The sequence below is a fragment of the Dipodomys ordii genome, unplaced genomic scaffold, assembly GCF_000151885.1.
Source record: "Dipodomys ordii isolate 6190 unplaced genomic scaffold, Dord_2.0 Scaffold11, whole genome shotgun sequence".
NCBI lineage: Eukaryota > Metazoa > Chordata > Mammalia > Rodentia > Heteromyidae > Dipodomys > Dipodomys ordii.
The window spans coordinates 2,778,701-2,803,603 of NW_012267227.1; the positions used below are offsets into that span (position 1 = coordinate 2,778,701).

The following is a 24,903-nucleotide window of genomic DNA, read 5'->3' on the forward strand; positions in this document are numbered from 1 at the left end:
CTCTACCACTGAGCCACCTTCCCAGCCCTCCCCTTAATACTTTGGAAGGGGAAATTATAACAGCTCATTATCTTCAGCCAAAAGTAACACCCCCAAAATGCTGGCCAGCCCAGGAGAGGAGCTGAGGGTGCAGGGATTCCAGAGGTTTCAAGCCCCTGCAGAGTCTCCTAGGAGCTCCATTTCCCCCGAGAAATAGCCAAGGACGCTTTCAGCTCCTGGTTTTGGAATCCCTCGTGTGAACCTCTGGGCTCCCGTGGGTGTGGACTCCATGTGGGCACACAAGCCTGAGAGGGGCTAAGGCCACCTCCGCGTGTCATTCCACAGCCAGCAAGTGTGCGCTCGGTTGTGTTGCTCTTGTTGCCCAAGATTGGCATGGCATGCGTGGTCAAGCCAAAGACAATGTGAAGATGGGTTCCCTCACACCATTTCAGGGGTGAAAAACCTTCTGTGTGCAGCACTTGATGATTACTGTGCTAAAAACACTTCCTGCTTGACTGGTTCAAGCTGGTGACATGGTACTACTATGTGTCACTCCGGGTACCTCAAGGCTGTTGTGTTGTACTGTGCTGGGCCAGGGCGTAGATGCACACACGGTTTACATTTCTCCCTTCGTCTTCGCTGGTCCTTGTTCTGGGGTCAGCCTAGGCAGCTACTAAATCAGAGTCAAAGAAGGCTTGGAGTCCATGTAGAGACCTTTTTGGGGCTGCCTGAAGGTCATACTGTGGCCAGCAAGGTGACATGAAACAAGTAGGTGCTTCCATTCGCATAATCCAGCAGGTTCCTGGTGTCCTAATCAGCATACAGCCAGTCTGCCTTCTCCCCGCCCCACCCGAGTGACCTCGCACACCATCACCTCCGTGCACAAGCTCAGCTCCTAAGGGGATCAGCAAAGAAGGGCAGGAGAACATTTGATGGCAGACCAGAGACAAAACTGATATTGTACAAACTATAGTGTACCTCTGCTCTGGCACTGGGGGTTTGAACTTGGCTTCACACTTGTTAGGTTAGCGTTCTGTCACTCGAGCTATGCCTTGTCCATTATGCTTGGTTAATTTGGAGATGAGTCCAGCAAACTTTCCTGCCTAGGCTAGCCTTAAGCCTCAGTCTTTCTGTTCTCAACGTGTTTGGTTGTAAAGTACATCTCTGGCCAGATGGAGGCAGCCTTTTTGGAATGATGGGCTCATTCGGGAGAGCGGTAGCTTTCCCAGAAGCTCAAGGAGAGGGGAAGGGGTCTGGCCTTTCAGCTGACTGAGGGCAAGCTGAGGCGGGGCGGGGTTAGGGTAGGATTCGGGTCTTGGTGTTCACTGCTTTCTCTTCTCTCTCTCTTGCACAGTAGTATTTTGCCTTTGAGTAACTGTCCCCAGCTCCAGTGCTGCAGGCACATTGTTCCGGGGCCTCTGTGGTGCTCCTGATGCCCCTCACCCACTGTCGAAGATCCCCGGTGGGCGAGGGGGCGGCAGGGATCCTTCTCTCTCAGCTCTAATATATAAGGTAAGGAGGACCCTGGGAGGGGAGGCGTGGACAGCCCTGCTCTCATACCAGCTGAACTGTTGGTTGGTTAACAGCAGCAATAACTTTTTAAGACCTCATACTTGCTAGGCTGGTGTTCTCTACCACTTGAGCCACACCTCTGACTCTTGATTTTGCTGGTTATTTTTGATAGGATCTCCAAGACTTTTTTGCACCTTGGTCCTTCTGCACTGGGCCTCCCAAGAAGCCAGGATTACAGGTGTAAACTATCGGATCCAGGCACTTTTGTTGCTTTTTTTTTTTTTTTGGTCCGTCATGGGGCTTGAACTCTGGGCCTGGGCGCTGTCCCTACGCTCTCCAGCTAAAGGCGAGTGCTCTACCGCTTGAGCCACAGCACCACTTCCGTTTTTCTAGTGGTTTATTGGAGATAAGAGTCTTATGGAGTTTCCTGCCCAGGCTGGCTTTGAACCTTAGTCCTCAGATCTCAGCCTCCTGAGTAGCTAGGATTACAGGTGTACGCCACTGGTGTGCCGGGCTGACTTTTGTTCATCTTAAAGGCTAGGTGAGTAGGGTGCTGGGAAGATGTAACATAGCCTTTTCAGATTCTTAGCACCAGTTGCTCCCTTTTAATCTGCTGGCTCAGCATAGAATAGCAGTGCAGCAAATCCTAGTCTTTTGAAATGGCCCAGGGGGGATAATGGATAATAAGGACCCAGTATTCTACCTGGAAGTTGGCTGTGGTTGATTGGGGCACTTGCCAAACCCTCATAAATAGGCTTTTTTTTTTTTTCCTCTCCCCCTGAGACAGGACCCAGCTGGCCTTGAACTCTAAGATCCTCCTGCCTTGGCCTCCCAAGTGTTAGTGTGCATAGAACACTACTGCCTAATGTTTCATGTTTCCTTTGTAGAAGGGAAAGAATATGGTGTTGGAAATAACTTTTAGCTTTCAATCGGAGGGGGTAAAGGGGCTGGGTTTTGAATTTTAACACTGCTATTCATTCCTTTGGGAGCATTAGGTCAGTCGCTTCAAATTCAAGATGGAGATACTAATGCCCATCTCAAGTGCTTGTCATAGTAAATGCAATAATGCTTGGGATACTACCTTGGAAAATACTTGGCACCTAGTGGATATTTTGTAAATATTTTCCTTCCCATAATTCTGGCTTTTGCTAACATTAGTGGCTTTTAAGAATAGCTCGTTTGGTGGTTACCAGTGGTTCACATCTGTAAACATAGCTACTTGGGAGGCTGAGAGCAGGATTGAGGTTTGAGGCCATCTTGGGAAGAAAAGTCTGTGACACCCTACCTCAAAAATAACCCAGAAAAGCAGGACGAGAGATGTGGCTCAAGTGATAGAGCACTAGCCTAGCAAGTGTGAGGCCCTGAGTTCAAACTGCAGTATCACTTTTCCATATAAAAAATAAAAGCAATGCTTCAGCACACAAATCTGTATTTTTAGCATGCCTTTTTTTCTCCCCCAGTCCTGGGGCTTGAGCTTCTTTTGCTCAAGGCTAGCACTCTACCACTTGAGCCACAATGCCACTTCTGGCTTTTTCTATTTATGTGGTACTGAGGAATCAAACCCAGAGCTTCATGCATGCAAAGCAAGCACTCTACCACTGAGCCACATTCCCAGTCCTCCAGCATGCCTCTTGATCCATGCTACCCTGAGAATGGCTCAAGGGGCTTGGGGTGTATGTTCCAATGTTGTCAAGAAAAACAAAACAAAAAAAGAAAAGGCCTTGGCTTGCCCAGGGATGCACATGAGCTAGGGAGTGGAATGTACAGTAGTGATCTGTCCTCTGTCCTGCTCTCCTCCCCAGGACGACAAGCTCACTGTGACCCAGGACCTCCCTGTGAACGATGGCAAACCTCACATCGTCCACTTCCAGTATGAGGTCACTGAGGTGAAGGTCTCTTCCTGGGATGCAGTCCTGTCTAGCCAGAGCCTGTTTGTAGAAATCCCGGATGGATTATTAGCTGATGGGAGCAAAGAAGGGTAAGGATTGAATGCTGTAGTACACAGAGGGGCGAGTAAGGAAGGTATCCTCCTGGATACACGGGAGGGCTTATTATATTAGGGGAAGAGACTGCAGGAGAATTTGCAGCTTCTCACCTAGCTCTAAACTTGCTAAGCAGATACCATTCTGTAACAGGTTTTATCTAGCCAGTTAAACAGGCCAACTCTAGTTTATAATTAGAGCAGATAGTTATGTTAACCAGGTGCCTACCAGTTATTATTATTATTTTTGGTCGGTCGTGGGGCCTGAACTCTGGGCCTGGGCGCTGTCCCTCAGCTCTTCAGCTCTCTTCAGCTCAAGGCTAGCGCTCTACCACTTGAGCCACAGCGCCACTTCTGGTTTTTTTCTTTTTGCTTATGTGGTGCTGAGGAATCGAACCCAGGGGCCTTAGGCTTGCAAGGCAAGTGCTCTACCACTGAGCCACCTTCCCAGCCCCATCTACCAGTTAATTGTTCCTTGGTTCAAGATTCCCAATCAGCATCCAGTCCCCTCAGCCATTTCACTGTGATTCGTTGCAAACGGTTAGCAAAAGCACACACAACAGTAAGATTTCACTGGATTGGGCTCTGGATAGCCCTTGTGTTATTTAAGCAATCTTGAGGACAGAGTTGAAGGAAGAGTTCTTCAGTTCAATCTTGAGGACAGAGTGGCAAAACCTGTTGAGAAAACCCTTTAAGATTCATTCTAGATCCCAAATTCTTGTCCTGGGAAGTGCTTTTACTTTCAGAGGAAGAACTCCTGTTGTTGGGAGAGATAATTCAGTAACGTTTTCCTTGGGGCCGGTGGCCTACTTTTTTTCCGAACTCCTCAGGACTTTTGGGGTCCTGAGCTGCTTATTCCTGGAGATCGTGAATTGTACTGGCTCAGAAATACTTTTTTTTGGGGGGGGAAGAGAGGGTGAGAAGGGAGGTCTTGGGGGTAGTGGTGTGTGACAGTCCCTTTCTTTGCTTTTTGCAGATTGTTAGCACTGCTAGAGTTTGCTGAAGAGAAGATGAAAGTGAACTACGTCTTCATCTGCTTCAGGAAGGGCCGGGAAGACAGAGGTTAGGAGTGAAGGCGTGGGGAAGAAGATGGGGCCCCTCAGGGAGGGAGGGGCTCCTGGCCTCCTGGGAACTCCTGGTGGAGGGGATGCGCCTGAGGGCCTCAGTGCTGATTTCATTTCTTCCCCTCACTTTGAGTCTACCCTTGTGTTTCTCATCTGAGTCCTTCTATCTGTGCTCTTCTGTTTTGCAGCTCCACTCCTGAAGACCTTCAGCTTCTTGGGCTTTGAGATTGTGCGTCCAGGCCATCCCTGTGTCCCCTCTCGGCCAGATGTGATGTTCATGGTTTACTCCCTGGACCAGAACTTGTCCGATGAGGACTGATGGTCATAGAGGATGCTTTGCCCAAGAGCCACAGTGGGGGGCGAGGGGGAGTTAGGCGGCCATGGGACAGAGGAGAGGGGTTCTCGCTGTCTAGGCAAGGACGCAGAAAGGCTCAGGCTGAGGGTTGCCTCTTGTGTTCTTGGAGTTGACTCGTTGACATTGTTTTCCATAAAGAACAGTATAAACATATTATTCACATGTAATCACCAATAGTAAATGAAGATGTTTATGAACTGGCATTAGAAGCTTTTTAAATTGCGCTGTGTGACGTGCTCTATCTAGCCTAGGGGAGGACTTTGCCGAGAGGGGGAGGGATCGTCTGCGTCCAGGGCCGAGGCCTGGAGGGCTGGTGGGCAGTTCCAGCAGGCCCAGGCTTCCCTGTTGTTGGACTTTCATTTTGGATTTTTAAGACTTCATATTTTCTTCCTTTGCTTCCTGTTACCCAGGGGCTCCTGGGCAGTATCCTCGGGTTAGTTTTTTGACACTCTACTTGGGCTTCTCTGTGTGCATTTGTGTCTGGCCTGTCGTATGCAGGTCTGACCCCTTCCTTCTTTACAGCTTAGTGTTATTCTAGCATTTGGTTAAGCTGGCTTAATCTGTTTAATGTTGCCAGTGCATTTGAAATGGGGCACTGACGTTCACTCCCACTAGCAGGGCTTTTTTTTTTTTTTTTTTGGGGGGGGGGTGCCTGAGCCTTACGGAAAGCCAAATTCCACTTCTCAGATGACCGCGAAGGGTTCTTGTTCCTGAGGCCCAGGCCCTGAGGGCTCTTTCCTAAAGTTATCAAGAGTAAGGAGGGAGAAACCACGAGGGAATCTATTCTTAGAGGCCAGATGCCTCTAGCTGACCGAGCGTAGTGCTCACTGCCTCCCCAGACAGGTCTGAGCAGTGCCTGGGACCCTCTTTGCAGGGCCTTAGAGGTAGGTTTTGGGGGTGGAAGTGGCCTTGCCTTTTCTGTTTTCTCTGAACAACTGCTGTAAGGGGAGAAGAACAGGGGAAGAGATGGAGATTGGGTGAAGGGAGCGGGGTGTCAGGCAAGTGTGTTATGTTATTGTGTCAATAAACTGATTTAAAGTTGTGGTTGGTCTATTCTTTATTCTTGTACCAGGACCAACTTCCTACCACTATCAGAGCCTAACTTAATATGGCTGTGATCATGTATATCAGGAAGAGGCTGTCCTGTACAGGACAGAGAAATTGGCCAGGGTCTCTGGGGCCATGTTCTATTATGAGGCGTGGGTTACTGGGAGTCTGGGACAGTACGGGATCCCCCTAAGGAACAGACGCATATTCACCAGCGTCCTCTAAAAAGGCTGTTGTGGCTTTTGCTTGGGGTAGCCTGCTATGTGATTTCTGAGACCTCTGAAGCGTAGTGCACCCCTTTCCTATATTACTTTCCTCCTTTTGCAGCTCAGCTTCTGGACCCTTGTTATCACCGGCCTGAAAAATCATCTCAGTGGCACTGTAGGGAGACAGAATCCCTTTCTTTTTCTTTCTCTTATAATTTCCCCTTTGCTTTTGCCTTTTGCTGGAGTGAAGGCATGTTCTACCTCCTAGAGACTTACAATTGTTGACTCCTCAGTTTCTCTGTAGGACTGTGGCCCGTTTTCGTGGAGCCTGGGCTCTACCTGGTAATCACTCAAAGTAGCTCAACACCCCTACTCCTTCATAAGTATGAGAGAAAGTCTAGGGCTGGACATTCAGTTGAATCAGGATGGCTTATCTGGAGGTAGCTCAAAGAGTGGTAGGTCAGGATTAAGATGTAAAACCCAATGAATCTACAAGTATACCGGAATTTAAAAAAAAAAAAAAAGGTCAGTTTAGTCCTTTACTTTCCTCCAAAGCTGGCAAACCGGACAGGAAACTGGACTGGAGAGTCTGCTGCCATCTGTTGGCGACTGACTCCTGTTCAACACAGCCAGAGTTACAAGGGCTGAACTAGAAAACCCAGGTACCTAAGATTTTCCTTTCACAAAAAAACTGGTGATTGAAGACTTTTTTTTTTTTGGGGGGGGGGGGGAGGGGAGGAGAGAAAATACCCAAGGGCTGCACCTCAGTTAAAAAATATTTCTAGGAGTGGTAGGTATTGGGGAGATATGTGAAAGGCAAACTAAGTCTAAATTTAAGAACAGGGACATTAAAAACTTTATTTAATAAATACAACAAATAATTTAAAAATATACTTCAATTCCAAAGCCGATTAAGAAAAAGAGACAGAAGAAGGAAAAGACAGGAGGAAGAAGGTAGAGAAGGAAAAGAGGAGGGACAGTGGTTTGGCTGGGCTCTTGATGCATAAACCCTTAGCCCTTGTTCGGATGGGGGTCCCAGATAGGAGTGGCCCCTGGTCTCTAGGTGGTGGGGAATCTGGAGTCTGGGGGGAGGGGTAGTTTCCCCGCTTAATTCTAAATAACACACCCTAACTCCCGGGCGCTGCCTGCTGCATAGTTTCACAGGTGGTGTTCCCAACCAGGGCTTTTGGGAGACAGGTCCAGGAGCACCCAGGGTTCCAAAGCCAGGCTGGTGAATGGGATCTGAGGGTAAAGAGGGGAGGCCAGGGCATAGGATGAAGCTTCTGGACTAAGCCAAGCCAGAAGACAGTTGTCTGGGCACGACCATTATGCTATTAGCCAAGAAAGGTGAAGCCGAGGATGCATATGGAGCAGGACCAGGAAGACTGGGAAATGGGAGGGATGTTGAACAGGTCGGGAGGGGGGAGGAGACAGCTCAGCAGCACACTCCAGTAGAAATAACCAGCAGCCCTCACAGATTTGTGATTGTCTCTTAAAAAGATTTATTTTCTCTTCTTGCCTGAGTGTACAAAGGCAAAAAGAGTACAGTTTGTATATATATTTATATATATATTTATATATATATATAAAAAAAAACAAGGAACTTGGTAATGTACACTTTACAGAAGGGAAGAATCAGGAAGACTGAAATTAAATCCAACAGAGCAACGCCAATGGAACAAAAGCTATGAACAGCAACACGACCCCTCCAGCCGGGGCCTCCAGCTTGCCCCAACCTGCTCCCAGTGGGAGGGCTGAGCACCAAGGCAAGCGGGTGGGCTGGGGCAGGAGGGGCTGGGGACAGGGCCTGGGGGCCCCGTGGCAGGGGATCACTGGCAAGCTTCCTGGGATGCCCTGGTATAAATGACAAAGGCCCAAGATTATGGGGCCGGCTAGCTGCCCAGTTGAATCATGGGGGGCATCAGAGTAGACACTAGGATGGTGAGAGGGTATGTGGGTAGTAAGTGACATAGGAGGGCCTTAAAGCCTGTGTACAATTCTCTAGTCCTGCATACTTAAGTCCCAGTCTCTAAGCTAACTCCTTCCACCCCCTAGCTGGAGAGGAGATCCAAGAAATCCATTCCCTTTTCTAGGGTGCCCTCTTTACCCTTCCACACTTGATGCTTTTGACCTTGAGATGTGTGGAGGATATGGGAAAAGAGGAGACTTCACACATGTGCGCGCACGTGGATAAGGCAGGGGGGAGGGATGAAGGGAGCCGGCACGCCAAACATGAGGAAGAAGCAGAGGCGAATCCTAAAGAGTAGCTCTTTACGGAAGAGGTCCTCATTTCCTGTAGTTTCTCCCCCATGGGGGCCCCAGAAATTGCTGTGAGGGCCCGGGCCATGGCTCAGGGAGAGACTTGGTTTGGCGCCTTAAGCCCTTAGCAGCAACTTTTTCCAACTTTTGCTTGACAAGTGGAATGGTGGGGATCCCTTAGTCTAGGTTATGGGGGCCACAGGACACCCCTGGAATTGTGTATCTCCTGTGTGAGAGGCTGGAGGCGGACAGCAAACTTCTCGGCACTTGTTGGGGATCTCCACAGCTCCTGCTGCTTCATTACCATTTCAGGGAGGGATGAGGGGCTGGGGAGAGGGGCCTAAGGCAGGGCCATTCTACCATTGTTGCTACCTGTTCTGGGCAGTTCCTACTCTTTGAGGGAGAGTTGGGTATAAAGATCAATGAGCCAAATGTCTTTTAAAGGAAAAAGAAAAAGAAAAAGAAACATCTATTCCCTTCTGCAGAACTCAAGGCTGTCCTGCAAGTACAGAAGTTCCTCCTCTCTGTTACAGAATGAAGTGGAAATGGCAGGAACGCGGGGCCGTGCCTTCCCAATGACAAAAAAGTACAACAGTTTCTTTACAATATGTACAGAGCACGCTGCAGGCCAGCGCCACAGACACAAAACACGCAACAGTTATTTCAAAAACACAGCAATGGCGATGGGCACGTGGCTCCACTCGGAGGGGCCTGGAGGGCATAACTGGGCTGAGAGGAGTCACCCTTGAGTGAGGTGGGCTGAATGTGTCCACACCAGCTCCTTCCATGGGTGACAGGAAAGTCACTACCCAAACCACTGCCCAATGACCACTTCATCTGCTGGCTGGCAAGAGGCAGAATAAATGATGGGGAAGGAGGCTGAAAAGAATGGGATCTGGGGGAGGGCTCAGAGCCAAACCTGAACAAAAACAAGAACATGGAAATGCAGAGGGAAGGTCTGTGGGCTGGAAGGGCTCCTCTTGAACAAATGATCCTAAGCTGCTGAGTGTGGAGGGCTCCCGCAGGGCCTGGAGACCACCCTCTGCTGGGCACTGTGCTGCCCGTTCCCCATCGCCCCGGCTTCCAAAAGAGGAGCCACTCTTTCTGCTCTTGAATGCTCACTTTTGGCACTCTGATCCCAAACACCTTTCTTAGCCTAGTGTTTGTCCATCTTTCTCTTTTTGCAATTCAGAAAATCAAAGAAAGATGGGAGGGAAAAACAAAGGGATGACAAAAAAGTAAAGAGCTAAAGCTTTTTCCTTCAGGAGGAGTGACTTCAAGAAAGTCACCAAATCATTCATCACTTTCCCAGTGAACACAGCTTTCTAACTCAGACCCAGAGGGGCTGCATTTCTAAGGAGAACAAAGGAATGTTTCCTGCCTCAAAAGCGTAGGCCCACAAGTCTACTCTAGGCTCCAGCAATAAGTAATGCTCGATGTGTTATCCAAGGTTCTGAGGAACAACCACCTCTCGTGACCAACAGCCCCTAAAACAAATACGTGTGTTACAAAAACACACAATTGGCACACATGGAGGTGGTGGATTGAAGTACATAAGAGCATGTACTGCTAGATAGAAGGACTGGGCCATGTGTTTCTGGCCCCAAATGAGGAGGATGCTCAGATGGCTGAATGGACCGGAGATCTCCAAGAAGGACAGGGAGCTCCCGGGGCCTGCCTGTGTGCCTTGCCCTATGGTGACCGGGCAGGCTCCGAGGTGCCCCATTCACCAGGGAATGCTTTTTCTGCCTGAGTCTTAAGAGCCAAGCACTGGGAAAGAAGAGGTGAGATCGGTGTGGGGACACCCCTAGGAAAGGCACCGAGGGGTCAGGAGGGAGGGGGAAGGGCCAGGAGTCGGGAGGACAGAAGCAGCAGGACTTGGGAGGGAAGCAGGTTCAGTTTTACACACTCCATTTGTGTCTCCGCTCCAGCTTAGTTGCAGCACCCTGGGGAGCCCTGTGCTGGGGCTGGAACCCCTGACCTGGGCCCGAAAGGAAGCGCAAGGCCGCGGTGGGGCAAATGCCTTAGTCTTCCTTTCCAGACTAGGTGCTGAGCTCAATGTGCTCATATTAGAGGGCGAAGTCTCCATGGCTGAAGACCTTGTCTTCACAATGAGAGAACATGGCCCCCAATTTCTTTCCTGAGATTCGAATTCCTCCAACACGCTGCCAGTTCCCAGGGCCCGAGCCACTGGGGAGACGCAGAATCTGGTGATGGTGCTAATGACAGAGGGATGTGGCCGCTGTGCTGTCTTCAGGCTTTACCCAGTGCTTGGGGGGCGGGGGGGGGGGGGGGAGGAGTGGGGTGGGGGGAGGCGCGTGTCCCTCCTGGAGTTGGGGTGGGGTGGTGGTGCCCTGACAGCAGACCAGGGGCTTGGAGAACAGAGCAGTGACTTCTCTGGGATGAGGCCATATTCCCCTAGTTGCTCCCCAAACCTTCATCTCCATAGAGGCCACAACAGTCATGATTGTGGCTGAGAGAATAAATATTTTTTGCCAAGTACCAGGGGGTCCAGGGGTCTGGTGGAGGCGAGATAGCCAAGGGTCTGCCTTCAGTCATGGTAGAATCGGCAAACAGGATGACCAACACCATTTAACTGATGTCTCAATGGCACCTCCAGCACCTCCTTGGGTGAGCCAGGCTGGCCTGTGATGCTGACTTTAATCCGGGCACTTGGTTGTCTGCAAGGGAAACAGGGGTCAGGTGACCAGGTCCTCTGCCTGGTAGTTTAACAACCACAAGATGGCGCCATAATGAAACGAACTCTGGGGGAGGTCAGCGCCGGTCACCCTGCACACAGCTTCACTGAAGACTTCTGCGTGACAGGCGTGGTCAGTGTTTCACACTTTCCAGTTCCTGCACTCAGATCCCTTACTGGGCTCCACACGTATTTTATGCTCCGGGTAGAGGCTATTCCTGTTCATTTGGTGCCACAAAATTAACAAAAGTTACTTACCATTCTCACCTCCTGGGAGGTGGGTAGAGTGAGGGAGTTGAGCCTTGCTGGCTGGCAACAATGGCTGTAGAAGAAAGCCCTAGAACAGGAAGAGATGCCAGTGAGGCACTCAGCAAGCATTCCCTTCACACCTCCACTCAGCACCCTGCTAGGTAAGGGGAGGAGGTCCCCCCTTTAATTCTTAGCTCCATTGAGTTTGAGGTGCTGACAGGGGAAAAAAAAAATCTGCTTCTTGGCTAGATATAGGGGCAGAGGCCAGACAATACAGCTGTCTGTCTGCCTGTCTGCCCACTTCCTTCCCTCCCTCCCTCCCTCCCTCCCTCCCTCCCTCCCCTCCTTCCCTTCCTAGTACTAGGGCTTATACTCAGGACCTTTAGTTTTGCTCAAGGCTGGCAGTCCGCCACTTGAGCCACACCTCCACGTCTAGCTTTTTGGCAATCAACAGAGATAAGAGTCTCTCGGATTTATCTGCCCGGGCTGGCTTTGAAACCATGATCCTCAGATCTCAAGCCCCTGAGTAGCTGGGATTACAGGTGTGAGCCACTGGCACCTGGCTTACAGCTCTGTTTTGCAGCTGCTTGTTTTCCCTTGGCAGAAGGAGCAGCCGATCCTTATTCAAAGCCAAAATTCTGGAAGAGTTTGAGAGGTCCCAACTACCAGGGAGGGAAATGGCTGTCCTGTGCTTTAAGGATGCTGCAGGAGGCTAGGTCTCTGGATGGACTAGAGACTGGGACTGAAACTCAGTATCTGACACTTTCACTCGTTGGCTGGTGCTCTACCACCTGAGTCACACCTCCAAACCCAACCAAAGACCCTAGTGAGACCGGACCTTGCAATGGGTACTGCTGTGGAAACAGCAGAACCAGGTGCCAGGGACAAGACCCACCTGCTGCATACGGCAGGTTGTATTGTGCTGGGAGCAGCGAGTACCCCAAGTGGTGGTGGTGGTGATGTGTGGACATCAGGCGCTGGGAAGGGGAGGTGCGCGGCCGGTCAACGCTCCGGTCACCCCCTCCGGATCCGCCAATGCTGCTGCAGCTGCCACTACCCCCAACCACCCCACAGCTTCCCCGATCTCGCTCCTGAGACGTTTTATCACTTATCTGCAAAGGAAAGGAGACACACAAAAGCACTGTCGTGAGGCACATGCATATGAGCGGCTTGTGCAGGGCCCTATATTAGGATGCCCTAGAAATGCAAAATACCCCGAAACAGAGGAGGTACCCAATCGGCCAAGTGCACTCGAGTCAGATCCTGGAGGTCTGGCCTTCTTGGTGTTGGGGCGACAGCCAGTTGCTGCAGGTCCCTTACCGTCGGGGACTTGCTCTTGTAGTGGCTGGCGTGCTGCTGCAAGATGTCTAGGGCTTTGGACTCGGAGCTGGATTTACAACCAACACTGGGGCTGGCTCGAGCCTTGTCCACATCTTCACCACCTGAGACCTTGCTGCCATATGGGGAGAAAGAGTAGCTGGAAGGCAAGTAGGAACCTAAGGGAGGAGACATCAGTCAGTTTCAGATAGGAGCGGGGTAGAAGGAACTGCGTTAATGAGCTAGGCGCAGGCTAAGGTACTTCCCATCGTGGCCTCTTTGGTATGAGATGACCAGCTTGCTCTTTAACAAGCTCTACAGCAAAATCAGTGAAGGGATAGAAGGACCGTGGGCCACAGTTTCCCGGAAGTGACTTCCCCACATCTGTTCTGGGTCTTTTAAGTCTCAGATTCACTGGGAAAGGTGATATGATAAAGTGGAAAGACGATAGGATTTAAAGTTAGATGGGCAGGGTCGGGGCTCCAGAGAGTGCTCACCACCAAAGCCTAAGGCCCTGGGATAAAAAGGAGAGCTGGGCACTGTGGCTCAGGTATTAATCTACCTAACTCAGGAACCTAAAATCTGGAGGATTGATCCAGTCTGAGCAGAGTCATTTGCCAAGGCTGAGGGCGTGGTTCAAGTGGTAGAGTACCAGCCTAGCAAGCATGAGACCCTGAATTCAAATCCTATACCACCATCATATCAGTATTACCACCACCATCACCATCTCCACCACTGCCACCACCACCACCAATAATAATAATAATAAAGAAGAAGGAGGAAGAAAGAAAAGGAAAAAAAGAAAGGAAGGAAGAAAGAAAAGAAAGGAAGAAAAGAAAGAAAGAAAGAAAGAAAGAAAGAAAGGTCATGGTTGAGCCTTGGGCTCAACCATGCCGTGAGACTTACTAACGGGGTAACCTTGAGAAAATTAATAACCTTTTTGAGTTTCCGTTTATTGACAAAATAAAGATACCAATACTTGAATAACTAAAAGATGATGTGAAGCCAGGCCTAGTACTGTATTCTTTTTTTTTTTTTCGGTCGGTTGTGGGGCTTGAACTCTGGGCTTGGGCGCTGTCCCTGTGCTCTTCAGCTCAAGGTGAACACTCTACTGCTTGAGCCACAGCGCCACTTCCGGTTTTCTAGTGGTTTTATTGGAGATAAGAGTTTCACGGCCTTTCCTGTCCGGGCTGGCTTTAAACTGCGATCCTCAGATCTCAGCCTCCTGAGTAGCTAGGATTACAGGCGTGAGCCACCAGCGCCCGGCTAGTACTATATTCTTATAATCCTAATACTTGGGAGACTGAGGCAAGAGTACTGTGAGCTCAGGGCCATCCTAGGTTACACAACCAGACCCTGTCTCAAAAAAGGAGAGGAAAAAAAAGTACACAAATCGCCCCAAATGGACCAGAGCTCCTTGCTCCCAAGGCCTTGAACTCAAGGCCTCATAGTCTCATTCAGCTTCTTTGCTCACAGTTGGCACTCTTTAATATTTGAGCCATGCCACCATTTAGTTTTCTGCTGGTTAACTGTAAATAGGACTCTTGACAATTTGGCTGCGCAGGCTGGCTCCAAATTGTGATTCTCAGCCTCTTGAGAAGCTAGGATTATAGGTGTGAGCAACTGGCAACTGGTGATGATTTCCTCTATCGTTTGAAATACTTGTCCTATTTATGTTGTAGAGGGTTGGGAGTCTAAGGAGGAAGTTAGTGCCAAGTTGATCAGAATGTAGACTTGTGATTACTTGAGGCTGGGGATGGGGGTGGAGAGAAGTTGGATAAGGTTAGGTAGAACTAATGAGTTCTAGTGTTCCACAGTAACCTTGTATATATTTGAACAGATTTAGAAGTACAGGAACCCAAAGGCTTCCAACACAAATGAAGGGCTGGGAAGGTGGCTCAGTGGTAGAGCGCTTGCCTTGCATGCATGAGGCCCTGGGTTCCATTCCTCAGCACCACATAAGCAGAAAAAAGCCGGAAGTGGCGCTGTGGCTCAAGTGGTAGAGCGCTAGCCTTGAGCTGAAGAGCTGAGGGACAGCACCCAGGCCCAGAGTTCAGGCCCTCTGACCAAAAAAAAAAAAAAAAAAAAAGAAGAAGAAGAAAAAGAGGGAAATGTTTTTTATCCTGATTTCTGTGCATGCCTACATGCTATGTACATGTTGAAATACCACAGAAACTTGTCTGATTAGTACATGTGAATAAAAATAAAATAAACAGAAGTGCACTTCGCTCCAGAAGAGTACCACATGGCACTTTGGAACACAGAAATCAGCTAGCCGAGTTGAAGAACATTTTGTTTTACTGAGCTAAAACATATTTAAATCCCCTTTTATGCCTCCACTAGAACTCACTGACAGCAGCATAAAGAGTTCATCTTCCTCTAGCTGGACCTACCCAGACATTCTCCAAATTCAACTTCAAACTGTTCTTTCCATCCTTGACTGTCTTCAGACTCATAAGCTAAGCATGATCGTACAGCTAAACACACACACTGTTCTTGTTTCAGTTTTATTTGTTCCATGTGTCTCTTCTGCTCTAATTAAGTTGTAAGAGCCTTAATTCTTCCTTCCCTACTTCTTTTGTATTCCTTATACTACAAAATTTAGAGTGTGATTCTAACAAAGAAAATATAAAATCAAGAGATGGGCATGGTAGGAAGGGAAGGTTGTTTTTCTTTTGTTTTTGTCTTTTTAAAGATCCAAGACCAGGATTCAAACTCAGTACTTGACGCTTTGGCTACCACTTTACCAACACAGCCATGCCTCCAACCTGGGAGTTTTTTTGCTTTGTTTCGTTTCATCTTTCGTTATCAGGGAAAATCAATAGTGAGTGGAGGCAACGAGCGAGCGGGGAGGAGAGGAAGTCCCTCAGAATGTAATTAGGGGTCATTCAAAAGGCTATGGGGGGGGGCTGGGAAGGTGGCTTAGTGGTTAAGAGTGCTTGCTTAGCTTGCATGAAGCCCTGGGTTCAATTCCTCAGTACCACATACACAGGAACTCTGGATTCGAAACCCATGCTTCATCTCCCTTCCCAGTGAAAGAAGCCACATGGCGTGAGGTGCTGTACCTGGGTAGTTCTGCATCATCACAGCGGGCATGCCTCGGTAGCTGGGATGGTTGGGGTCGTAGGACTGGCTGTAGGAGTAGCCGTGCATGTAGGGGATGTAGGACTGGTGCTGGGTGAGGGGGGAGGACACAGGCACATGGACACTTGGTCGGGGCTCCTTGCTCCCGAGGCGGGACTCCTCAGACGTGGGCAGCTTGCAGTCACTACTTGTGCTTTCTTTCCCATCCTCCTTGGGGACAGAGTCCTTACTCCGACTTCTTTCCTCCTTCAATTTGCGGTCCCGCTCCTCTTTCCACCGCTCATCTTCTGACTTGATGTCTGAGTACTTGGCAGGATAAACATATGTCCACATCCGGGGCTCTGCCTCCTACAACAAGCAGAATGAATGCTGAGTATTGTACAAAAGAGACGGAAACACTGGGACCTTGGACTTGAGAAACAAGGACAATTACTAGGCACCTGTAGTAGAGTAGGATCTTGGCTCCTACTGATCTTTGTTTACAATCTACTTCTGCTCTCTTTTGCTCAAAAAGCATGCTTCCCCCACCCCTGCACCCAAGCAAAAAAGATGCAAAGAGAGAAAAAAGAAAAATAGCCACGTGTCAGTGGCTCACGCTTGTAATCCTAGCTGTTCAAGAGGCTGAGATGTGAGGAACGTGATTCAAAGCCAGCCTGGGCAGGAAAGTCTGTGAGGCTCTTATCTCTAATTAATCACCAGAAAACTGGAAGTGGAGCTGTGGAGCAAAGTGGTAGAGTGCTAGTCTGGAGCACAAAAGCTCAGGGTCCATAGCAGACAATAAAATAAAATAAAATGAAATGAAAAATCAATCGTGGATGTTCTCTGGGTGAGAACAAGCATTCTGGGGCAACGCCTGCTGGACTTGGAGAATTGCCTCCATTGCTTCTTCAGAGCAAGCTGAGGGGGTGGAGCTTGATCACTGCTGCTGGGTCATAGGCGGGCTTTGACTGTGGCATCAAATGAGAAGGGAGGACAAAGTCCCAGGAGCAGAACAAGATGTTCTATAGGTTCGAACAATACCTATAAAATCCTTTTCAAAGGGACTCAGTAACTGAATAGTGGACTCTGACCCACTTTAAAGAACTGAGCAATCACCACTAATTCATTGCGTAGGACCCAAATGAGAATGGAATGGACTTGGAATCAAGATTCTGGAGTTCTGGCTGGATCTGCTAGTGAAGTCTCAACAAATCTTAGACAAATTAAGCTAACTTACCTGGGTATCTTTTTTTGTGTGCTGGCACTAGGACTTGAACTCAGGGCCTGGGCACTCTGAGCTTTTTGTGTGTGTGTGTTCTATCACCTGAGCCATACCTCCATGTTGGGCATTTTGGTGGTTAACTGAAAAATCAGAGTCTCATGGACTTTCTTGCCCAGGTTGGTTTCAAACGTCAATCCTCAGAGCTCATCCTCTTAATTAGCTAGGATTACAGGTGTAAGCTATTAGTGCCTGGCTCCTCTGAGCCTTTTTCGTCTGTAACTTAAAAAAAAAAAATTGGTGCCAGTGCTGGGGTTTGAACCAGGGCCTGGATGTCCCGAGTTTGGTGGGGTTTTTTCTTCCCCTACTCAAAACTAGCACTCTACCACTCAAGCCACAGTTCCAATTCTAACTTTTTGGTAGTTAGCTGGAGATACATGACATGGATTTTCCTGGCCTGGCTGGCTTCCAATTGTGATCTTTAGATTTCAGCCTCCTGAGTAGCTAGGATTACAGGTGTGAGCCACCAGCACCTGGCTAGAAAAATAGCTTTTACAAAGTAAAATTGTTTTTTTCCCTCCTTTGTTCCCCCTCACCCCCACCCCTGCACCACCCCACCCCGTACTGAAGTTTAAACTCAGGGTCTTGTGTTTGCTCATTTGGCTGGTGCTCTACCACTTCAGCTATATCTCCAGCCCAGCTTTTCACTGGTTATTTTAGAGATGTAGTCTCATGGACTTTTCTGAATTAGCTGGCTTTGAATGGTGTTCCTTTGCATCTCAAACTTTTAAGGAGCTAGAAATTACACGTATGAGCCACCCATGCCTAGCTAAAACTCTTTTTTGGGGGGGGTCAGTTGTGAGGCTTGAACTCTGGGCTTGGGCACTGTCCTTGCACTCTTCAGCTCAAGGTGAGCGCTCTACTGCTTGAGCCACAGTGCCACTTCTGGTTTTCTAGTGGTTTATTGGAGATAAGTGACTTTTCCTGCCTGGGCTGGCTTTGAACTGCGATCCTCAGATCTCAGCCTCCTGAGGAGCTAGGATGACAGGCGTGAACCACCCGCGCCCGGCCTGGCAAAAACTTTTTAAAGAAGTTCACAAAGGTAAAGAACTCCTAAAATTATAAAAACTATCCTATTAATATTAATTCCTTGGAACTCCTACATGAAGACAGCCCTGATTGGTGGGGGAGACAGTTTATCAGACAGTATTTTCAGGCCCTCCCAAAGTAACAGTTACCTGTCGGTACCAGAGTATTGGATCCACCTCAGCCTGACGACCACACTCAGTGCCTGTCTTAGCTTCGGAGGACTCCTTGCTTAGGTGGCTAGTTTCGCTGAGCTTCACTTTAAGACCTTCCGGGGCCTGGCTGGGCAGTTTGGAAGAGTCATCTAACTTGGGAATGATGACTGACTTAGCAGGGTCAGCCCCTGGCTCTTTGGCCTTGCTGGGTCCTGACTTCACCAGGTCTGTAAGGCTAGGGGCCTTGGTGAGAGTTGGTGGGATTGACGGCTTTTGCTTCCACTCTTCCTTGAGTGCGGCCTCTCGCTCCTTCAGGCCCAAGTCTGCCTTCTTGTCCAGCCCCCGCTGCTGCTGCTCCAAGTTCTGGCGTTTCTGCTGCTCCTCGTACTGCTGCCGGTAGGCGGAGCTCGTGCTCAGGAGGTGGGTGTGGTAACTCTGGTCGCTGTAGCCGTATGGGGGCACGTAGGCATACTGGTTATAGTACAGGGATTGCATGTACATGTTGGGGCGCTGCTGGATGACAGATGGCTGCTGACTGGAGCTGCTCAGCTCCGACTTTTTGTCCTCGCAGGCATCGCTCTTCACTTTCCCCTCTATGCTTTCGGGCTCCTCATCCTTTTTTGTCTTTAAGGCCTGGCTCTCCACTCCTGCCTGGCTGCCAGAGTTCAGAGCCCCAGGGCTGGACTGTGCATAACTTGGAGAGTAGTAACTCTCAAAGCCTTGGTAATAGGGCGAGTCTTTGCTCTGTGGCTGAGGGGGGAAAAGTGTTTTCTTAGCCCCTTCCTTAACCAGCTGTTCAGGGTCCTTGGATTTGACGCTGTCCAGCTTGCCCTCCCCATCTTCCCCAGCATCAGAGATGTCAGAGTAGGCGGGGCTGTTGGTTTTCACCGAGCTGGCCTCGGCTCCATTCTGGGTCACCACATGTAAGGGTGTCAGGGGCTGGGTCGGGGTCCCGCTATCTAGGCGGCTGCTGCCTCCGATCGAAGGGCTGGGGGCATTGTCCGTGAAGCTGTAGATCTTATCTGCCTCAGCCTTGATGCTCGCCAGTCGGCTCTGGTGGGGGTCTGAGGAGCCATTCAGGAGCCCCTCCATTTTAATCCCGTCTCCGGACGATTCCCTGTAGGGGCTTTTGCCTTCTTCTGCTCGACACACCTTCCCAGGGGTCAGTGGGCTTTCGAGTTCTTTCGTTGACTCCTTCTTTTTTTTGTCTTTCTTCTTCTTGTCCTTCGCGGGCGTCAGAGCAGGGTTGACGGTGAAGGGCTCCCCCATGACCGTGGGCTTGGGCTGAATGGGCTTCAGCTGGGGACTGTTGGGCATGGCTTGGACCACGGTGGTGGTCAAGCCGGAGGAGGAGCCGGGGCTGGCAGCTGTGAAGGTGGCCGTCTGGAAGGTATAGATTTGCTGGGGTGGGATGGCGGGGGCAATGGGCCGGGCTGACTTTAAGCTCTTGGAAGGAATCTTTTCAGGTTTCAAACTAGACGGTTTTTTACATTTTTCTTTTTCCAGACTCTTTCTTTCCAAAGACTCAAAGGCATCATTGCTTGTTTCGTCCATTACGGAGGGGCCATCGTCAGAGCCATCATTGGACAAGGCGCCAAGGTCTGTGTCTCCTTCCCCGCTCAACTTTTTCTTACAGAGGCCTTTTGTGCTGAATTTGCTGGAAGGGGAAGGGCTATGAGGCTCAATGAGCCGCACTTTGGGGGTGGCTGAGCGGGCAGGGGACAAGGATCCTTTCTGGGAGACAGATGCACCATTGCAGCTGCCAAGGTCTGCGTGGAGGCCCGGCTCCTCTCCATACTCACTGTCGCCATCTGCTTCTGGCTTGCTGTCATCATCTGTGTGTGCGTGAGCTTGGTGGTACTTAAGTCCGTTGATGTGCTTGTACTTCTTGTTGCAGTTTGGGTGGGGACAGTCGATCAGGACTGGGGATGGACAATTTCTGTCCAGAACAGTGGGTTCCACCTTGGTCCCAGGGAGGGGACCAGTGGCCGAGCCCATGGAATTTGTGCGCACACGCTTGCTCCCTTTGGAGTCCTCTGAGCTAGAATTCAGCTCCATGTCTGAAAGGGGTTTATTTTTCCTCTTATTAGCTGAGGAAGGGCTGGCCTTGACATCATCGGAGGTGTTGCTGGCAGGTGGGCGATGCTCCGAAGAATTCTGGCTGCCCCGACGGCCTTTGCTATTGGCTCCTGCTCGGGTTTTGCTGCTGCTCGTGGTCCCTTTGCTGTCAGAGGCTGCGGTGGCCTCGTTGACAGGGGTGTTACTGTTGGGACGCATCCGCTTGCCTCTTCCTCGACCATTGCGCATTTCTAAGTCACTGGTGGGCGAGTCACAGAACCTTGGCAAAGGACAAACACAATAGGATATTACGAGAAAGCATCTTTAAACCGGCTGAGCTATATACCCTTTTTGCGTTAGTTATTATTCAGATACAAGGGTCTTGAGTTTTTGTCTGGGCTGGCCTTGGACTATTATCTTCTACCTATACCTCCTGAGTAGCTGAGATTCCAGATGTGAACCACCATGTCTGGTTTATTTGTGGAGATGGAGCTCCCACTAACTTTTTGCCCGAGCTGTCCACGAACCACAATCTTCCAGATCTCCACTTCCTGAATAGCTGGAATTACAGGTGTGAAATAATGCACCCAGCCCTGCATTTCATTCCTTCCCTCCCCTTATCTTTCTTTCCCATTCTCCCCCCACTTTCTCTTCCTTTCATCCTCCCTTTTTTTTACCTCCCCCACTCCCCCTACCCTGGTCCTGGGGCTTGAACTCTGGGCCTGGATGCCATCCCTAAGCTTTTTTGTTCAAGGCTAGTGCTCTACCACTTAAACCAAAGCTCCACTACCAGACTTTGTGGTTTATTGGAGGTTAGAGTCATGGATTTTCCTGCTTGGGCTGGCTTTGAAATGCAATCCACAGGTCTCAGCCTCCTGCATATCTAGGATTACAGGCATGAGCCACTGGCTCCAGATTTTGTTCTACTTTATATTATTGGAGAACTGAACGTAGGGCCTTGTGCATGATAAAAATTAAACAAACCAAAACCAAAAAAACAACAATAAAAAAAACCAAAACAGCATTCTACCAGCTGAGCCATACCCCCAGACCTACAATTCATACATGCAACCACAATTATAGATTCAGACAGGACTTAATTTGCATTTTGTTTTGGTGTACTAGAGTTTCAACTCAAGGCCTCATGTTTGGTGTGTTCTTATATTACTTGAGTCATGCCTCCAGGCCTTTTGTGCTAGTTTTTTTTTGGGGGGGGGTGGGGAGACTGTGGGGCTTGAACTCTGGGCCTGTCCCTGGGCTCTTCAGCTCAAGGCAAACACTCTACCACTTGAGCCACAGTAACACTTCCAGTTTTCTGGTGGTTAACTGGCAATATGAGTCTCACAGACTTGGGGTTGGGAAGGTGGCTCAGTGGTAGAGTGCTTGCCTCACATTCATGAGGCCCTGGGTTCGATTCCTCAGCACTACATAAACAGAAAAGGCCGGAAATGGCACTGTGGCTCAAGTGGTAGAGCGCTAGCCTTGAACTGAAGAACTCAGGGACAGTGCCCAGGCCTAGAGTTCAAGCCTCACAACCAACCAACCAAAAAAAAAAAAAAGAGTCGCTCATTTTTTTCCTGCCCTGGCTGGCTTTGAACTGTGATCCTCAGATCTCAGCTTCCTGAGTAGCTAGGATTACAGGCGTGTGCCACTGGTTCCTGGCTTCTGCTAGTTATTTTTGACACAGGGCTTCTCAAACTTTTCTACTTGGGCTTCCCTCAGCCTCCTGAGTAGTTAAGATTATAGGTATAAACTATGAGCTTCCAACCTGAGAAAAGATGAAAGATTATCATAGGAAGGGCTGGAGTTGTGGCTCAAGTGGTAGAGCATATGGGGAACAAAGCATACAAAAAAACAAAAACAAAAACAAAAGCATCATCAAGGAGATTGAAGCCAGGTATACTAAGGAACTGCTCATGGTCACAACTGTTGGCTCATGGCAATGTCTGACTAGAATCTAGCTGTATTTCCCCCCCTGCACATTTTACTACAAAAGTAGACTAGATAGAACAAAGTATCCAGCCATCCAATTAAGAGCCCCCTAAATAAGTCCTAAATATCAGATACAGTCAACAGTAATCAGGGGATCTAACCCAGGGCCTCATACATGCTGGGCAAGATCTGAGGATTGAGGTTCAAAGCCAGGCTAGGCAAGGAAGTCCATCAAAATGTTTATCTCCAATTAACTACCAAAAAGTCGAAAGTGGAGCTGTAGTTCAAGTGGTAGAGTGCTAGCCTTGAACAAAAAATTGCAGGGACAGAGCCCAGGCCCTGAATACAGGTCCCAGGACCAACACATAGACATACAGACAAAAGACAAAAAACATCAGCAGTGCATATTTGTTCACGCTTAAAGTTCTCTTTTTGGGCGGATGAGGGGTTTGAACCCAAGGCTTCACATTTGCAAAGAAGATGCTCTATTACCTGAGTCATATCCCCAGCTTGTTCAGACATAGTTACGATTTTAAGGTTTTAGCCTTGAGATGACTACAGGAAAAAGCTAGACATGATCTTAGGAAGGATTTCTTCTTATCCTGTAATCCTCCCAGGAAACATTTAAATGTACAATTCAATGATACCTTCCTTCCTTCCTTCCTTTCTTTCGGTTATGGGGCTTAAATTCGGCCTGGGCACTGTCCCTGAGCTCTTCAGCTCAAGGCAAGCACTATACCAGCGCCACTTCCAGTTTTCTGGTGGTTTTCTTAGAGCTAAGAGTCTCACAGACATTCCTGCCTGGTCTGGCTTTGAACCGCAGTCCTCAGATCTCAGCCTCCTGAGTAGCTAGGATTACAGGTGTTGAGTCACCAACGCCCAGCTCATTGATTTTTAAAATGCCAGATGAATATAGTGCCTTCTCTTGTCTCTACATTATGTCTGAAAAAGGTGGATGTGCAGCTCTGGCAGTAGAAAGGCATAAGAATCAACTGAATAGAGTAGTAGACCGACTACTATAAAACCAGATAGCTCTAAGTGCTCACCTTGGGGGTGCCCAATCATGTCGTGTGCAGTCAAGAAGTGTACCTACATATGTTTTATTTCTCCACGTCACGTTGACCACCAACATCCCTGGAAAATAAGAGGACACAGATATGAGACAAACCCTGTTGGCCTCTGAGAAGCTATTCTTCATTTAAGCACTCTGAAGGATTGCAGAGGGTGGGGTGGTGGTCCACACCTGTAATCCTAGCTACTCAGCTGAGATCTGGGACTCTTACCACCAATTAATCAGCAAAAAGAAACAGAGCTGGTAGGGCTGGGAATGTGGCTTAGTGGTAGAGTGCTTGCCTAGCATGCACGAAGCCCTGGGTTTGATTGGTTACTCAGTACAACATATATAGAAAATGCTGGAAGTGGCATTGTGACTTAAGTGGTAGAGTGCTAGCCTTGAGCAAAATGAAGCTCAGAGACAGTGCCCAGGCCCTCAGTTCAAGCACCAAGACTGGCAAAAAGAAAATCTAGATCCTGAGCTCAAGCCCCAGTATTGGTGCATGCACAGGCACACACATGTGCAAGTGCACGCATGTGCACACACACACCCTTATTTCTTTTAAGCCTCTGGCACCTTAAGGAAATAGTACGTCTCCTAAGAAAAGCAATTAGGCTAAATTTTCTCTGGCTATTAGAAAAGTGAAGTTAACTGGATCTTCCCCCATCCCTCCTCATGATGGGCTGCTCTGCTTACTAACAACCAAATTAAACAGGAACAGTAGCCATTTATTCTAGACAAAGTAAGACTCAGGAGATAGGCACATCATTTATAAGGGTGGATGGGCACAGCTGTATGTAGAAAGCTGCACACAATTAGAAGATGAATGTTACTGCTGCTCTTGAAACAGGTGGGCAGGCGCACATGTTTATAAATGTGGCTTCTTCCTCTGGCATAATCTGTAAACTTGAGCAACAACGAATGAACTAAAGCAAAATCGAGTCAGAGTGTTGGAAGTGGGAGAGAAGAAGAGGAATAATTCTAATATGGAAAGACAAAATGGAGGCATGTTTAAATGTCAGAGGAAACACATTTTGTTGAAGTGTAACACTTCCTACAAGGTTCTCAAATGAGACAGGGAGGAGAAGAACAGGACAGGAAAGGAAAGCAGAAAAATAACAAACTTAACAGACCTGTTTTCTCTATTAGAAGCTAGCTCTAGGGTAACAAGTCAGCTGAAGAAAAATAGGTCCTCTCTGTGGAAAGCTTATTTCTTCTAGTATTTGTAATAAGGAAAGCCTTGGAATGTTTGGAGATAACAATACTGCTTAAAATACTGTAATAGTAATAAATAGTGCTTCTCTAGGTAGTGATTATCTTTACCAAGATCCTAGACAAAATGTCATCAATCATTATCAAGGTTTATTGTTGGAGTACTATCTCTCCCCACCTCCTTTTCTTTTGTGGTACCGGGAATTGAAGTCACTGTCATATATTAGGCAAGTGCTCTACAACTGACAGCCTCCCAAGTGCCAGGATTACAAGCACAGACTACTATAGAGGGTCGTACTTCTCCTTTCTTTTTTTTTTTTTTGGTCCGGTCGTGGGGCCTGAACTCTGGGCCTGGGCGCTGACCCTCAGCTCATCAGCTCAAGGCTAGCGCTCTATCACTTGAGCCACAGCGCCACTTCTGGCTTTTTTCTTTTTGCTTATGTGGTGCTGAGGAATC

At 48.8% G+C, this 24,903-nt stretch overlaps 2 protein-coding genes across 2 annotated transcripts in view; one reads left to right on the forward strand and one right to left on the reverse strand.

The window, feature by feature from the left end:
- Oaz2 (ornithine decarboxylase antizyme 2) overlaps positions 1-5,934 on the forward strand; it is a 38,822-nt gene extending 32,888 nt beyond the window's left edge. The window contains 5 exon segments of the mRNA XM_013009923.1: positions 1,334-1,409; positions 1,411-1,491; positions 3,294-3,469; positions 4,449-4,534; positions 4,725-5,934. Of these exon segments, the coding sequence (XP_012865377.1) occupies positions 1,334-1,409; positions 1,411-1,491; positions 3,294-3,469; positions 4,449-4,534; positions 4,725-4,855 (550 nt within the window). The 3' untranslated portion in view covers positions 4,856-5,934.
- Positions 5,935-10,746: 4,812 nt separating this feature from the next.
- The window catches only part of Znf609 (zinc finger protein 609), a 135,161-nt gene continuing 121,004 nt past the window's right edge, over positions 10,747-24,903 (reverse strand). The window contains exons 3-9 of the mRNA XM_013009897.1: positions 23,227-23,314; positions 18,188-20,528; positions 15,733-16,099; positions 12,671-12,846; positions 12,246-12,462; positions 11,360-11,438; positions 10,747-11,084 (exon numbers count right to left, since the gene is read on the reverse strand). Of these exons, the coding sequence (XP_012865351.1) occupies positions 11,365-11,438; positions 12,246-12,462; positions 12,671-12,846; positions 15,733-16,099; positions 18,188-20,528; positions 23,227-23,314 (3,263 nt within the window). The 3' untranslated portion in view covers positions 10,747-11,084; positions 11,360-11,364. The remainder of the gene's footprint in view (positions 11,085-11,359; positions 11,439-12,245; positions 12,463-12,670; positions 12,847-15,732; positions 16,100-18,187; positions 20,529-23,226; positions 23,315-24,903) is intronic.